General features: G+C 54.7%; 2 protein-coding genes across 5 annotated transcripts in view; one reads left to right on the top strand and one right to left on the bottom strand.

Annotated features, from left to right (window-relative positions):
• LOC100120897 overlaps nt 1-17,262 on the bottom strand; it is a 147,901-nt gene that overhangs the window by 80,975 nt on the left and 49,664 nt on the right. The window lies entirely within an intron of this gene.
• The window catches only part of LOC100678164, an 86,128-nt gene continuing 78,070 nt past the window's right edge, over nt 9,205-17,262 (top strand). The window contains exon 1 of the mRNA XM_008204463.4: nt 9,205-9,589. Coding sequence (XP_008202685.2) covers nt 9,523-9,589 — 67 coding nt within the window. The 5' untranslated portion in view covers nt 9,205-9,522. The remainder of the gene's footprint in view (nt 9,590-17,262) is intronic.

The raw sequence follows: 17,262 nt of genomic DNA, 5'->3' as shown, positions 1-17,262 counted from the left end.
AGTTGGGGGACTACACGCTAGCTTTTCCTGGGCTTTGATTGAAGATTGTTGACGCGGCTTTTTCGCGCAAAACCGAAAAAATGCGATACGCTCGTCCGTCGGTATTCTCTCTGTCAAAGGGAAATCCCGATACGGTGTATCGCCGTTTCGAAATCCGAAAACAGACGTCGCAGCTAGCGCGCGGAGCGAGTGAAAAACACAGCAGCGTGTATTATCATTAGTTAAAACCAGATAGCTGGCAAAGGGACGCAGCGAAAACAGCATCGAAAGAAGTCCAAAGCAACGCGTCCACAGCGAATTTTATTGCGCTTTTTTTAAACCCGCAGCTCGCCGCCTCTCGTCCAGATGAAAAAGTAATTATCCGTCCTCTCGAAGCGCACCCCACACACATCTGCTCCCCTCTCTGTGTCGCCGTTCCGCCCGGACCGAGCTAATACAGGGACTGCGGCGGTCGTATTCGCGCGAGAATTGTGGTGGCGGCGGTCAGCGTAAATACTGCGAGCGCGTTGTCTTGCGGCGTTTTCTTTGGCCCCTTGCGCCTCGTGTTCGGAGTTTACGAGGCGCGTCGCTGCGACTGGAATTTCTTTGCGGCTGCTCTCGCGCGCGCATCGGATGAATGTTCGCGCAGCGCGTCCGCTTATTCCCGCTATTTCCATAATTACTTCTCCCGCGGCCACTCCGTTTGACGCTCGCGACGTCGATGAGCACGAGCAAATCTCGAAACTTCCAAGAGCGGCATTTGCTTTTTCCCGTGTTCGGAAGTGCGCGGCGGATTAATCTGCGCCCCGGCGCGTAAGGCGCGTTTTTGTCATTAGCATTTAGAGCAGCGCTAGTCGTCATCGTGCGCCGGGCAAATTACTGGGCGCCGTACTGGGACACGAGGCCGGAGGATTAATTAATCGGCCCTCAAGGCGAGTCGAGCAGAGCTTGCCGACGCGCTGCTGCTCTGCTGCGGCCCCTATCAAACCTTAATTTGCGTTGTACTTTGTATTTGCGCCCTGGGACTGAAATTCGTGCGTTGACGCAGATGCCATTCCGCGCTGATTTACAGTTCTTGGGGGACCCTTAATCGATCTGTTTTACCGACGTTTGCCGAGTGCGTAAAACGGAAGAGGTGGAAAGAGTTTTGAACGACTGCAGCGCTTTTTCGACTAGTTTTCGCATTCGCTGCGGTAACAGACAACACGTGCTTTTAATGGAGAAGAACCGATATCGGGCCAATGCGTAGCATAGATCCCCCCCCCCCCTGCGCCGGGCGAGGATAATACAGGAGACAGTCGCGCGCGCGCGCTTATCGGCAAAGTGATTAGCATCATCTGCGCGCGCTGCTGTTGTTGTCGCGCGACGCCTCGACGTTTGTGTCTGCCTTTCCGACGTATTAAAGCTGTACGATCCAACACACTGCGATCGGGCAATTAAAGCTTCTGCTGCTTGTACGGATTACGAGGGGACTTTGTCAAGTCTCCGGCTGACTAAATGCTGACGTTACTACTTGACGCGCAGCGTCGCGGTTGCAGATAAAAAAGTGATCGATCGGAGTCGGGACGATTGGGTATGGGTGCAATCGTACGCGCACATCAATGGTATTTATTATGAGCAATCTCGTTGCGATTGAAGCTTACGTAAACTAAAACTTCAATATCCCGAATGATCAATTAACGGCGCAGGGTTGATTATTTGACCTGGAAGCTGCTTCAGCGGGAGCAAAATTAATAACAACGATGCAGTCTACGCGCGCCAAGTTTATTTACCTGGCTTCGTAATTTAATTAAAACCTCCGCGTTTGGTATGGCTCAAAGGCTCGGATACAGATTTTCACGTAAAGAGCCTCGGCCACAAAGAATGGAAGCACTTTTTCAAGCGAAAAAATTATTTTCTCTCGACTACACGATAATAGAAAAGTTATTTTAACGTACCGGCTAGGAAAAAAGTTGCAGCGAAAATAAAAGTTCCAATGTAAAGCGCATGCAACTACGAGCTACTCCCGAATAGCCAGGCCGAATCAGCGCAAAAACGAAGAAACCGAGAAGCAGCCCTCGGGCAAGTGCAAATCCGCACGACTGCAGGCAGCGGTCGGTAATAAATGGCCGATGCGTGCGGCGCCGGAGTGTGTATCGCGTACCTGAAATTACGCGCGGTGTCGCGTGAGCCAAAGGTTGCGGCGTTGCACAGGTGCACGAAGCGGGTGCCTGAGGACTGGTGGGAAGGTGGAGCCACGCCCAAGTTGCGACGCGCGCGCGATCGTTCCTGTTTCGCGGCTGAGCTTCTTCGACGCGGAGATTGCGGCCGGCGCTTTTTGCGCGGGGGCATGCTGATTGTGGGGGCTTTTTGCCACCGGCGCTATTTACAGGCTCTGGATTAAGCGATAGAGGGCTGCACCGCTCAGCCAACTGGGCTATATACCGGCTGCGGATTTTTAATTGTAGAAACTATAAACGTGTTTTTCTGCGTCGAGCTTGTGAAGGTCCTTTGAAGGGAACCGCTTGCAAATTTAGGGCTGCGTTAGTGTAGTATTCAAAACCTTCAATTCGCAGGGGAAGGGCTCTCTGTCAGAAGCCACGAAGAACGGGAGTAAACATAAAAAATCTATTCTAGTTTCAAAGAAGCTGGCTTAGGCTTTCCGGTCGATTTACCTCGGGAGGCTGGGGCATTAAATAATCCTAATTCTCGATTCGAATGACACAAGCCGTGCAGCGCGGGGCGAACTCAACGAACCGGGCCAGGCAATAACGATAAAAACTCGATAAATATAAATATAAGCGCGCGCGGATATCGCTTATTCAGGATATTCCTGCATGAGAAATGAATTTTTGCGCTCGGGATCGAGAGAGCCTGCACTGGAATCAGAGTCTCGGCGCTGTAAACGTATCGGATTTTACGGCGGGCTTATTTTCGTCGCGTGATTGCATCGCCGGTCGAGACGCAGCGAGGCGCGATGATCGCGCCGTCGCCGCTTGAAACTCGAGCCGTGTCTTGAGTTGCGCGCTCCCTCTGTGATGTTTTTCCCTCGCGGCGGGACGATTAGGCTCCGCGCGCGCGCGCGACACACTTGCCCGAAGGCTGGAAATAAGTGTAAAACCGTATGGCTCTGGAGAAACAAATAGCAGGTGCGACAGATCTCGTCCCCGGAAAGATAGCCGAGATATCTCAAGCTCAGCGCCATAACTGCGCGTCGCGGCTCGAGAGAAGAGTATCCACTCGCGCTCGGGCGAACGAGGCGACGCGAGGCAGACTTAATAATGGCCGAAATTTATCTCCCCAGTCGCATCTCACGGGACGCTCTCCCATCGAAAGCGCGGCGGCAGAGCTCTATATAGAGACGGAGAGCAAGAGAGAGGGAGAGCTGGGTGTACCTGCTCTTTTTTCGCGCTGCACGTACGGGATGCCAGGTTGAGGCATCGCCGACTCGTGAGGCGAATGCTGAAAAAAGCCGAGGGCTACGCCGCTTGATTCGTTGATGTTTTAATTTGGAGCGAGAGAGAGAGCCGGGAGTATATTGCGCCGAGGGGCGAATTTCTTTTTTCTCTCGCCGAGCATCAAAACTGTTTGCCGCCGAGGCGAGAGGAGGGATGAGGGATGGGGGCAGGGAAATAATAAGGAAGTGCCGGGAGAGACTGGATGGGGTTCCGCACACGCCGCGGAGCTGCGCCAGGGGGAGAGACTCGCTTCACGGATACGCAATTCGAGAACGCCGAGCGCAGGCGTAAAAGAAAAAAGTGCTCAATCAGGGCGCGATGCATGTTGCATGCGTCTCGAAAGCCGCTGTCCACTTTCTCCCTGCACAGTGGGCGCGCTCCCTCGGCGGCCGAGCTCATCAGGCTCGGTCTTTCATTCGGCCGGCGATCGACGAAAATGAAGGGAGCAATAATGCAAGGAGCGAGCGCGCCGCTCTAAAGACGTCGGGCTTTGTGCGCAGCGAGTCCCCACGGGCGATGTTCTAATTTCCCGCGCGCGCGCGCGACAAATTCACGTCTCTTTCAGCGAGGGACGATCTTGTTCACTTTGTGCGCGACGCTTTCTTTCTCTCGCCGTCGACGTCGCGCGGCTAATGACGCTGAAATTATTGCGCGGCGTGTTTGGAGACAAAGTTTTTTAACGAGCGGAGCGAGCTCTTGTCGAGCTTTACGAGGGCTCGGATCGATACCCGATCAAAGCTCGAGTGGCGGAGCTCTTGTTTTTCCAGGCGAGTTGTTCAGATCGTCGTCGGATTCAATTAAAAGTTGTTCCAGATGCAAAGGGAATAATTCACCGGGCTCTCGAGGATCCCCCTCGATTACGAGAACGTTTGCGATGGAGAGGAAGAATCGCCCGGAAGCAGCGCCGCGAAAGAAGGCTTCGTCATCATCAACCTCAGCAAGTCACCGCAGCCGGCGACACGCAGCAACAGCAGCGGCAGTAGCAGCGCGCGTACACGACGATGATGGGCGAATAATGACGTCGCTTAATTGCCGCTGCCGCTGAAATCCGGCCGGCGACGGCGGCGGCGGCGGCGGCGTTGCCTGACACTTTGACGTCGCTCCGGATTTCGCCTTTCGCCTGCTGCCGCTGACGGTTTTGTCCATTAAACGCGCACCGCGACGCCGGCCTGAGAGAACCGGCGGACGGTTATATTGTGCTCGCGCATGGCTGATTTAATTTGTTGCCGCGCTGCAGCTCCCACTGCCCGAGGGATTTTCTGCGCGCATTGTCGACCTCGAGAATCGAGGCGGGACTTTCGGCGCGCCAGCTGAGTTTGCCCAGCTCGGCCTTGTTCAGGCCGAGCGAGCAACTTTTCCTCCGAATTAAAATTGAATACACGCGTAAGAACCGCAGCCGTCATCGAGATTCCGGGGATTAATCCGGGGCGCGCATGAAATATTCGGAAGAGAGCCGCTGAGATATTGAATGAGGGCGCCGCTCGCATCATCGTGTCGACGGCTGACTCGACGCGGACCCGCGCCACTTGCGTCGAGCCTAGCCGGCCGCTGAAAAATGCACGAGCGGAGCTTCTCTCTATGGCCTCCTCCGCCGCGTCCTGCGCGTCGGCTCTCGAACGTCATCTCGGCTGCGCGTCAGCTCCTTTGCCGCAATAAAAATAGCGGCTCTGGAGCTTCATTTTCGGGAGCAAGAGCTTTATCCCCTGCGGGGCGAGTGCAGCCCAAGAGGCCGAGATTAAAATAGCTCCCGCGGCGGTGACTTGGCGTCTCTCTTTCTCTCTCTCGAAGCCTTTGAGCCGCGATACGAGCTCTTTCGCGCGCCGCGCCGAGGGCGATAACAAAGTTGGACTCACAAAGGCCGAGCGTGAACCGTCGCCGCCGCCACCATCGGAGAGTTTTTCCAGGCGTGTGTGTGCGCGCACGGGCCAGTTGACAATAAAGCCCGATTCCGCGGCTGCCTCTGTTCTTCGATCGTCGGCCAAACGTATAATTATGCGCGCGGGTGACGAAGAGTTACGGGGCAAATCTATCAGGAAAAATCCATCAAGAGTCGCACTTGTTTCCGCGCGTTCGATAAACAAATAGCCGGCGATAATAAAAATGACACGCGCATGACGGCCGACGAATCGAGATTTCACCTAGCTGTCGTCGCTTGGCGCTCGCGCGAGAAAAAAGCTCTCTCCCCGGCGCACGCAGCGACGATTCATCACGCGTCAGTCCGTACACAGCGACTATTTTTCAGCATCAAGGCATCAACGTCAGAGCGCGAGCGCTACCCCCGCCCCCCAGCGTCGTTCGAGCCTCGAATTCCGTCGGGCCATTAGAAGAGTAGCATAATCGCGCGCGCACGGCCCGGCTAATCTTGTTAGCCGCAATCGTCGCGAGTGCAGGAAAAGAGTCCAATAAAGCGTTCGGTTCGGATTGCTTCCGGCGTCTTGAAAGCCTCGCGAGCCTCGTGTAAAAATAATTGGATAAAAGGCTGCCGCCTCTCCGCGCTTCCGGCCCACGTTTCTCTCCCCCACCCTCTTCCTGCTGCTCGCAGCGCGAGCTGCTGAGGAGCTTTCTGTGTTCCCGCGTTTTTCCTCCTCCTCCTCCTCCTTCTCCACCTCCGCGCCTGTCCGCGTGTGCGTCGATTTGCGGCGCTTGCCTGTCGGGAGAATTAATTGCCGGCCGACTGACGAGGATCGAGGGCTGTACGCGTGATCCGCAGTACCTACACCCCTTTTAATTAGCGCTCGTAAACAATAGGAAAATTCTTGCCGCTGTTTCTCTATTTGCGGCGAGGAAAGCCGATCGCTGAAAAGCGCAACGGTCGAATTCTCCGGAGGCTCGTAAGCCGTAAGTCTTTCATCGGCGAAGATAACGGCGCCCGCAGCGCCGCGGCGATCGTAAAGGTAGCGGAGAAAAAAGAACAGGGCTCGCGTATTCAGAAACAAGACTATCGGTATACGTGCCAATGTTCGTCCTTCCCGAATCATCCCCTTAATTGTTCCGCGCCGGCGGCCGTCGGATTTATAGCTATTATCTCTCTCCGCCCCTGTTCGTTTGGCAGAGGAACGCCAGTGCAAAATAAATCGGCCTGACGAATGGCGCCGCGAAAGTTAAGCCATTCCGGCTTGGATTTTTTTCTCCCACTCCGGGCGATGACGTGTATCGTAAACGCGTCGTTACGGTGACGCTGCAGAGGAGCGAAAACTCGGAAGCGGACGCGCGCCGGGGCCCAAGCGCCCGAAAAAGATGTCGCCGCCGCCGCGCGACGAGAGAGCGGCAACATTACAAAGCGGTAAATCATGCAGTTCCGCCGATAGAGAAACATCGAGAAGCAGCCGGGCGAAACTCGAGCCGGCATAAAGCGCGCGCTCCGAGTTTTGCTCTCTCTCTCTCTCTCTCTCTCTCTCTCTCTCTCTCTCTCTCTCTATCTCTCCCCTTCCCCCGAAAGTTTCGCGCGGAACTTTGGCCGTCGTCGCGCGCTGGCCCGGCGTTAAATCAAGAATAAGACCAACATCTGCCTCCGCGCGCGGGAGAGGGTATTGGAAAAAAGCAAACACATCGGCCGCAGGAATGAGGAAGAAATCAGGGAATGGAAATATATTATAATCCGGCGCGCGATATCCGACGGCGAGTTTCCCGCATTTGCATGCAGTCCCGGCCGGAAAAGTTGATTTAGCACGCTGACACGATTATCGATTCGGGACTTCCCTCTCTCCCGTACAAGATATTCGGAATCGATATCCGCTGAGAACTTTCTTCCCGCGAAAGAGAGAGAGAGAGAGAGAGAGAGCGGCGAGTTTGCTCGACTTTATTGACATGGCGTTTAGCCGACTCTTCCTCCAGCGCTCCGCGGGCGACTCGAGTTTGACTAGGGCTGACGCTGGATTTTTCCGAGCCAAGCCATTAGGCTCGATCCGCCAAGTTTTTGCAAACGGTTGCTCGCGCTTCGGAATTTCAACTTTTCGAATCAGCCGCGTTTTTGCCCATCCCGAGCCTGGAGGACCTCGAGGTCTTTGACGGACGAGGACAGTTTCGCAAGTCCCATTGCGGCGCACGGGGCCACTCTTCTTTCCCGTTATTTACGCTCGCGGCGCATTCGCCTGTGGGAAATTACTGGGCGCGCTTGCGGTTTCGGCTCTGAATAAACTTGCGCGCGGCCGCAGGCCTCCTTTATTCCCCGAGTTGCGCGACGACAAACCGCGAGAGCAATGGGATTACTCGCGGAGGAGTCTGCTCCCGTCCCGGCGCGCCGGATGTTCCTCGATGCATCGATTCGGCAAACTTTCGGCAAATATGCTTTCTCGAGAACTCCATTAGAATTTAGGCTGCAGCGATCTTTCGGCGGACTGGCGCTGCGCAGTTTACATCGCTCGAGAGACTCGAGAAAGTGAAGCCGTCGGACGCTCGTTTCGCGCTTTTTTCCGCCCGCACTTTTTCAATAGCGGCGTGTTTGCAGAGCACATACGCGCCGCCGCGTCGAGTTGCCGATATGAGCTCCTCGCTCTTTCGGAAATGAATTTTCGCCGAGCCCCTCTTCTCTCTCTCTCTCTCTCTCTCTCTGCTCGCGAAATCGTCGGGCTGACGTGCACACAGGGCACTTGGCTCGAAATATTTAATCCAATTCGCCGATGTCTCGCTCTGCTCACGTATTCCCTCTGAAGCCGCTCCTTCGGGGATCCACTTACAAGTGAGCATAGCTCGCATTAAAAGTCCGCTCCGCGGGGAATAGGAGTCGGCCCGATGGCCTATGTCTTTTTAATGAGCAGTTTGCCCTTTGTTGCGCTCCTCCGTGCGCGTTATCGCCTGCTAGGCAAAAAAAAAAAAAAAAAAAAATGACAGCACCGTCGAAGGAGCGGGAGGCTTGAATAAAATCGCGCGCCGGAGAAGAACCGAGGAGAAGAACTGAGAGCCAAAGAAAAGCGGAGGAAGGTCGAGAAAAAACAGCTGCGGCGAGTTTTAATGATTGAAACGCCACCGACAGTTATTATTACTCTCTTCGCGGGAAAATTGACTATTGCTTTACACCACTGCGAGAGAAGCTCGCTCGAGAGGAGTTTTCTCGACTCCGGCTCGGCTCTTGAATTTGCAAGCGGTTTGGCTTTTCGCTCGCGCTCTCTTCGATTCACTCGACGTCTTATTCAGCGGTGAGTATGTTTACACGGGGCAGCGTCGGGTTTTTAATTATCGCCAGTCAGCGGACGAAGGCGGAAACCTTGCGGATATAAGGAGCTGGCTTTCCAGTGTTTTTCTTTTCCATTTATTGAAAGAAAACCGCATCGCTCTGTCGCTGCGCAGAGGCGCTAGATTAAAGATTCAAGAGCGCTTCCGAGCACGGTGTCGCGTTACAATTTCCAGCGCAGCCGCGGCCGCTAATTTATTCAGGCGGAAATTACGGGATTTTTGAAAATCTCACCGGCGACTGAAAATTTCATCGAATATAATATAAGCTCGTAAAGTCCGCCGCTAAATTACCGCGTGATCCCCTCGCGCGTTATCGCATCGGCCGTATCGCGCATAATTCGCGGCGATGCGTGATGGACGTAAAAGCAAGCTCGAGGTGAAATTTCAGCGGCCCCGATTTCGAAATCATTTCGAAATTCCCTCTCGGAAAAAGGCGAAGCTCAAAGCCAAGCTCAAGCAAACTGGCCCGCGAGCAAGCCACTCGAGCCGCAGCCCGTATAAATCCGCAGCAGCGAGCGAGCGAGCCCTCCGCCCACAGTAGCCTGGGCTGTGTGTGCGCGCGCGCGAGCGCAACGCCGCCGGTGTCGCTGCGCGAGAAGGAGAGCGTCGGCCCCCCGCAGTAGCGCCGGGCGCCTCGACGCGGCAGCACGCACGTACGGCAGTCCTACGCTCCCCCGTCCCTCAAGGGAGCCGCCCTGACCGCGCGATTCAAACGCGCGCGCGCTCGCGTGTGCCGCATCGGTTCTCTCTGCTATACTACCCTTACTGTGCTTGTGCCCGACGATGACGATGACGGAGTGCTGGTGAGAGGCACTCTTGCGCGAGTGCTCTACGTTTCTGCGATTCTGTGACAGTGAGAGATAGAGAGAGAGAGAGAGAGAGAGAGAGAGAGAGAGCGCCGATTTCAGCCGAGTTCGAGAGCAAGTGCGGGACGATGTGGACGATCGCAGCGCTCCTGCTGCTGACGCGGCTCAGCGGCTCGCTCGCCGTCTCCGTTTCTGGTGAGTTATCAGATTTTTCGCCGATTCCGACGAAATAAAACACTCGAGAGAGCTGCACGCCTACGTCGCGTATCTTTAATTTTCAAAAGTAGAGCAAACGCGGCGCGAGCTCTATTCGTTTATGCGCGAACAGCGCGCTTATATGACTTATGTTCTCGCGGCGCTGCGGGTGGGAGGCCCCCTCATAAATATTTCCAACTCGTTACGTGTACAGCGGCGTTTCGCGCGCGTCTCTCCGATGATCAGAATCTCCGGGGCGAAAAAGGAGGAAATTCTCCGTATAGGTCTAACATGCGAGAAGAGGGAGCGAAGCGCATCTCTCTCGGGATAATGCGCCGTATTCAAGGGAGGCGTCCCATTCTTCCCGCGAGAACTTAGGAGCGAAATCTTGACGTCACATGAAAAGGCACTATGTGCTCGACTATACTTCCCGTCGTCGTCGTCGTCGTCGTCGTCGTCTCCGTGAGAGAGGCGTTAGACTGCTCGTTACGACGCTGATAATACGATTGTTCGCGATGAGCTGCCTCTCCCCAGCTATCCTTCTAATTTTCTTTCTCGTCATTTTCGCCCTCTCATCTTCTTAAGAGGGCGTGATATAGAGTCGTTTCCTCGTCTTACTTACGCGGAATATTACGTTTTATTTTACTTCCAGAGAGCGAGCCTCGCGTAGCTTGATGTAAATTTACTGCTACAACCGCGCGGCGCCGCTTCGCACCTTCGGTTATGGCACTCCGTTACGTTGTTTTACCCGCCGGATGCGTGCAGCTTTCTGAGAAAGCGGATCTCGTTTTCGCCGAGTTGTTTCTCCAGCGTTGACTTGCAATTCCGCTTGGCTCGCGCTATAGTTTTCGTAAGGGGCGAGGACGCTCGGTCGGTAACGCGAGGTCGGTAATGAAAAACGAAAAGAAGTGGAATTCATCGAGCGTTTCCTCGGAACGACGGGATCCGGGGGCAATTTCTGCTCGACCTGCTGTTAATTTTTCGACAGCACTCGACGCGACGTCTGCGCGCGCTCGATTGGTATTCATGGGGGGGTACAAGAGTCCGAATGAGTAAGTCCCGAGCGGCTGCCGCTGTGCTCGAGAGCCCGTGCGCTCTGTGTGCGTGTGTATACGTGTATATAGAACTGCTGCTCCTCGCTCTCTGCTCTCGCTGGCTTTGTTTAGTCTCGCGCGCTCCTCCTCCACTTCCTCTCGCGAATTTTCCGACTGGCTATTTCGATGGGTCGCGCGCTCTTTCTCACGAGTGGGCCTCGATTTGTTCGAGTGGCTTCGATTAGCTCCTTGGCCGAGTGCGGAGATTTCAAGCGGGTCAGCATTTATTACGTACTCGTGTTTTTTGCCGTCTCTCGCCGAAGTACCAGAGTAGCTTGAGCAGCAACAACGGCAACAAAGAGCTGAAATCTTGAGAAAGTCGCTACGCTGCAACGAGGCTGCGGTGCAGCGGCAGTATCCGCACATAAACGAGGCGATCAGGGCGGTTAAAGTCAGTGTAAACTTTTTTAACGACCCGCGGCGCGGAAAAATGCGCCTCGCACAAAACACGCAATTCCCATAATTGAAGGCATCGATCGGAGCAAGCGGCAGGGAGAGAGAGAGACCTCCGCTGCAGCAAGAAACTAAGAAAGCCAAGAGTCATGAATAAAGCGACGAGTCTCGACTCGCTGTTCTCGATCTGGGCTCCTTTTTTCTCCCCCCCTCCCCCCCTCTATCTCTCTCGCTCTTCCTCGCTCACCGAGGAATGAAACGAGGACGAAGACGACGTCGGATCGACGAGGGATTTTCCGGAGGCGAATTCGCGGGAGCTTTTGAATCCGCGCCGCGAGGATTCTTTTGTCGCGGCCAACTTGCTCGAGAGATGATAGAAAACGAGCAGCTCCGAACTTGTCTCCCGATCGATGACCGATTCTCTTTTTTCCTCCGGGGACTCGAAGCTTTGTTTATATTTCGGCGAGCCTCTATTGAAATCAGGCGCCATTGTCTCGGAGGCTGTACAGGCGAATTCCGCAACACTCGTCTCTCTCCCCGCTACGGCGCGCGCTTCAAAATCTCTATTGCCCCGCGTACTGACAATGGAATAACAGAAGAGCCGCGAACTGACTCGCCAAGTGTACACAAGGAGCTGTGGAGGCCCGGCAAGTTCGAGCGAGATTACTCTTTGGAATTCGATAAGGCGGAGAGTCGCCATGGAGCCGCGGAGGCGCGAACGAGTTCGATCGCGAGAGAGCCGAGTTTGAAAAGGAGCCGGCGTTGATTTTGTAATGACGAGTCGATCCGCTGATAATGGGCTTTTTCGAGCGAACCGGCTACATTATACTGCCGAGTCAAGTCGAGCGAGACTGCGAGCGGAGAGCGATTGTTCGAGCGACTTGGAACTTCAGTATGTGTGTGTGTGCGTGTGTCTCTGAAATTCCCAAGTTTCTCGGCGCTGAAGGCCGCTCCGTGCGTGATCCGGCCCCGTTTTGTCGGCTGGTTGAATGCGGATTTTTTTCGGAAATTAAAATACGCGGACGTAGCGGCGCCGTTATTATTTGGCTCGAAATTAATCCGAAAAATGATACTTTTTAATCAGTGAAATACCCGGCTTCGAATATATTCGGAATAACGAGATGGAAGTTTTTCCGGAATTTCGCAGCGTTCGATCCGCTGATTGCGTGTAGTGATACTTCGATGGGACGCAAGAGTCGAAAATTAATGAATGTCGATGCGCGAAAATGAAGGAGAGCGTATACACGGGCGATTAAACGACACGACTCATTTGGCGTGGAGCGTTCCGTGTCGAAGAATATCCCTCGAGCTGGCATTTCGGGCACGTACGACGAATCCTTCGGTTATTTACTGCCCCGGGGCGATAAATTTCTCCTTAACGCCCCCACTCCGTGAGAATTTCATAACGCGCAAAAAACTTTTTCATAAACTACAATCCAAAAATCATGGCGCGACGGCCACATGGCGCGAGTTTTAAAACAGCGCTAAATCATTCGGATATTTCAGCCGCCGCGCGTACGTGCCTCCCTCTCTCCGGCGGCTCGCGCGAGCGCAGATTATTCTCGTCCTCCGCTATCTTATACTTTGTTCCGCCTCCACCTGCTCTTTTTATTTTCGATGCGTTTCCTCGCTCGCCATGTATATTTTTCCACACGGGCGCATAACACAGTCGCTCTGCTCTTTTTCCACTCTCCCCCAGCAGCAGCGGCGCTTGTGTGTTCGCGCTTTTATTTGCTTTTCTAATTTTCGCAGCGCTGCCCGGAAAATCGCCGGATCATACAGCTCGATCGCTAACAAAGATATCGGCGCGACGCTCTTGTCGTCGTGCTCGTGGGAAGCGAGTTAGTGAGAGTGAAACGGCTGCGTAGCGAAACTACCGCAATTTTACCTCGCGGAACTTTTTCTCCGGTCACTGAACGCATCTCCCGCATGCAGCCCCTTTTTCCTCGTCGGCGAAGCGTTTAGGACAAACACGGCTCTCCTCCTCCTCCTTCTCCCCGCGGCGAAAAAGTCGAAAATTCCCAAATCGAAAGAAACTCGGGGGGCGGGCACGTAAAAACTTTGGCGCGGCGAACTTTCGAGAAAATTTTCCGCGCCGCGCATTTCTCTTCGGCGCGCGAGCGCCATATAGCTAGTCGGCGAATTTAACGGCCGGATATATTCAAGCGCTCCGGGACTTGACCCGGTGAATTATGAGCGTCGCTGACGCGCGATCCTCTACCCCCCTCTCTCTCCGACTTTGTCAACTCGTCGAATATCAACCGGCGCAAAAAGTAAAGCGACAGTTGTATTTTTCCTCCGACATCAGGGACGGCGCTAGAGTCCACCTAATTCATTCCGCTCGAGAGAGCAAGTGTCCCGTCTCAATTAACTTAACGCTCGTGCGGCTCCTTCGCTTTTATTTCTCCCATAACGAACGCACACACTCACAGGTGTACGGCTGTGCACTTTTCTTGCTCACACACCGGGACAGCCGAGGATCGGGGGCGAAGGTACATACGTCGGGTCGTTAGCGCTCATACCGCGGAATCGTTAGCTGATTGCATTCGGGCTAATGGCTTTCCGTTCCGGCTGGAAAAGCTGCGAGCGTGAAAACTCGCCGCTGCGGCGAACGAGGCTGCCAGGGGGAGGACGTAAGTGCGGCAGGTACGGGGCTCGCGTGAGTGGCTCGGACGTACGTGTACCTACGTCGTCTCGAGTACTCCGTGTCTTTCTTCCACCGCAATTTTCCCGCGACGGCGGGTCGGGCGAAAATAGCGTTCGCGGAAGCGCGATTAACTTTTAAACAGTCGGAAGAAGTAGGCCATATTCCAGGCCCGATGCAAATCAGGCTTTCAGCTCACGCATCAGTCTCTCCCCGGAGGAATCCGACGAAATTCCGCAGAGCCCGACGACTGCGCGATTAAGCGTAGGCGCCGCGATGCTATATTAAAAGAGGGTGCAGAGCGAGAGCGACGCACACCGAGCGAGGCGTCGCCGGAATCCGAATCGTCGATAAGCAGCCGTACGCGTTCCTCTATGTGGGGGAGAATACGCTCCTTCTCCTTTCCCTTTTACTTCTGGACGGGCCACTTACTTTTTCATACGCGGACGCCCGAATTTTTCGGTGAACTCGAGAGGTATATAATAAGGAGCTTTTCGAGAATGTAAATTTGAGAGCTGCATCGACGCCGGCCAAATCCCAGAGCGCAGCAGCGGCAGCCGTGACGAGAGTCGTGTATACGCGTTCGTGCGCTGCGTACGCGGGGTAAAGTTTCATCGCGCGAAGGGATAAAGGGATTCGAGAGCCCGTATCCGAGAAAAATAATACCCCCCGCGCCTAATGGAATACATCTGTCGGAAATGCGAGAAGCGCCGGCGTCGAAAATGGAATTTCGTTTTCCGGAGCACTTTTCGCGCGCGACTTTGTTCAAATTCGAAAATCAATCGGAGAACGGCAAGGATCACACCGGCCCCGTTAAAACATAAATAAGTGCACCCGCAGAATCCGGCGCGAGCGCGCGCGGAGAGACGTAACGCCCTCGCGAACAATGACCCGCTCGCCGGCCCGATCGATCGCTCGTATTACTTGCTCTCTGCATGTGCACGCGCAGGGGCTGCAGCGGGCAGCGGCCACGCGACACTGCACGCGCTTATTAACTGCGTCTGGACGCTCGGATTACGGCAAGGTCATGCACATAGATTCGAGCGCCGGCCGGTTAATCCACTCGGCCGCGGGAATGGGATTCTAATCCCCCCGGCTCTTATAATGGCGCGCTGATATTGCCGAGGGAGGTTCTCTCTCTTTCTCTCTCTCTCTCTCTCTCTCTCTCTCTCTCTCTCTCTCTCTCTCTCTCTCACGGCTCTGGAAACTAATACACATACGGCGGCGAGCGGGCTCTGCTTGCTTCTTTTTCGCGCGCGCGGGTGGAACTTGCAGCTCTCGACGAGACGTGAATATTACACGCCGCTGCGCGTATTATTACGCGCGAGTCGCGCGGAACAGGCGACAATAGAGCCGCGATCTGTAGTTTCGCGAAATGAGGGAGCAATTTTCGAGGCTGATTGATACGAATGGCTCCGGCGCGAGGAACGTGTCGAATTAACCTTGTCGACGCGATGGTGGCGGCGGGGATCGAAGATCCATTAACTTTCGCCGCCCGCTCCGCAGCGTTATATTCAGATTGGATTCGCCTCACGCGAGAGCCGAGGGGCCAAGTTGTCCCCCCGACGAATCGAGCGCTTTACCGGATTTGCCGCGGAGAAACAATTAAGCCAAAACGCCGGGCAAACGTTTCACTACCGGCGCACGCGGCGGCGAATAAATATGAAGCCGGGCCAATCCGGCCAGACGCACACAGCAGCCTCTCGATATATTCGGGGCTTCGGTCCGGCAGCAGTGCACGCAGACACACGCACACACACGAGCGCCGAAGCCAAGTGCCAGTAATATAAGGTTGCTCGCGCGAAACAGTCCCGAAACTACCTCAAAGCCGGGGTGTGTTCTATGCAAATTCACGTCTGCCGCCGCCGTCCGTAGCTCTCCTGCTTGCTCCTGCAGAAGGTCGTTTGGCACTGGGCCGACTGCCGCCGCCGCCTCAGTCGGACGCTAACCGAATGCTGCCCCTTTGCGCATTTTGAGGGACGCGAGAAAGTCGCACTGCTGACTCGGTGTTTCCGAGAGAGCGGAAATTGAGGACGCGGCTGCGCCGCCGCTACTCTTTTATTTTCGAGAGGGTCCTCTCTCCCATACGAGCTGCAGCCGCTGGCCTCGTACGTTTCGAGAAAAGTACACTGCAGGTGCGTGTGCAAACCGGGCTTAACGAGGCGCCGAAGTTGAGCAAACAGATCGAGAGGGAGAGGCGCCAGAGTCGATTAAAAGCCGCGGTTCGTCATCGCAATTAAGCGCTCGTCAGAATCGCGACGAGGCGCGTAATGTGACACCGATGCCAGAGCGCGCGTGTGTATACAGCCGCCGGCTGCTCTTCCCTCCTCCCGCTCGTAATTAAATTAAAAGTGGCTCCAGCGCCAATTTGGCCGCGACAACGGCGCTCCCCGCGTATAATAATTGAAGCCGCGCGGAGTCGTTAGCCGTATCAACGGGATCAGCAGCTGATTCATCGAACGAGCCCGCGTGCCAAACCGCTCTCGACCGGCTCTACGTATTGCGTGTGCACACACGCTGCGAGCGAAAAGTCCACCGGTGATGCATGCGCGTCCGTATTTTTTTCTCGCATAATTAGCGTGAAAACAGATGCGCATTGTTTTCGCGAAATTTCTGCAGCCCAATTAAAATTCTATCTCGCAGGGCCATTGACCCAATTTCCACGCACAGGGCCGCGATTCAGCGCTTTAAAATTCTTATAATTACATTCGAATGGGGCTGCTGCACCCCTCGGAAGAATTCTTTAATAATTGCGCGGCCGGCTTTCTCCGGCCCGGCGGAATATTTCAGCAAGTCTCGGCGCGATTTATTTTCCCTGGAAAGTGAAACTCGAGCTTTAAGAGGCAATTCGAAAAATCTCCTCCCGCGCGGAATCAGATTTCGAGAAAACAAAGAGGCTCCGCGGGCGCTCGTTATTCTCGTCGGCGAGCTCGAGCAGCGGATTTACAAATTTTCGCGAAAAGCACACGCATCGCCAACGACAACAAGCCCCTCCACGGGAATCTCCAAATGTTATTCCAGATAATAGCCAGGCAACGTCGGGGCTCTGCATAAGAGGGCAGCAAAATATTATTGCTGCTCCCGCGCTCCGAATAAAATCAGCCCGGGATCGAGTGACGCGGGCGCTGCTCGCTTTCCATCTCTTTCGGGCCGCCGTCGGAAATAAGAGGGTCGCATGCAAATTCCCGCGTGTCGGCGCCTCTCTCTCTCTCTCTCTCTCTCTCTCCTGACCTGTATACGTAACCCGCTGACAGGATGGACCGTCGAGACCGTCGGCGAGAGGTATAGAAAAACACTGAGACGCGCAGCTTCCACGTTTTCTTGAGCAATTACGCCCGAGGGCGGCTTTTTCTAATTTACTCATTCAGCGCGGGAAATTCAAAATACTCTCGGGAGGGAGTGCGGAGGCCGGCCGTCAGGTTTCAAAAGGCAATGTACCGCCACCGACATCCTTTGAGCGAGCGCACTTTCAAAAATATTTTTCTTTTTATTCCCGGAGGGAATCCTCTTTTAGGAGGCGCGGCCTTTGATGTGAGCTCCGG

This window comes from Nasonia vitripennis, chromosome 1 (genome assembly GCF_009193385.2).
Source record: "Nasonia vitripennis strain AsymCx chromosome 1, Nvit_psr_1.1, whole genome shotgun sequence".
NCBI lineage: Eukaryota > Metazoa > Arthropoda > Insecta > Hymenoptera > Pteromalidae > Nasonia > Nasonia vitripennis.
The sequence above is the reverse complement of the archived record's forward strand: the minus strand, read 5'-3'. Positions and strand labels throughout refer to the sequence as shown.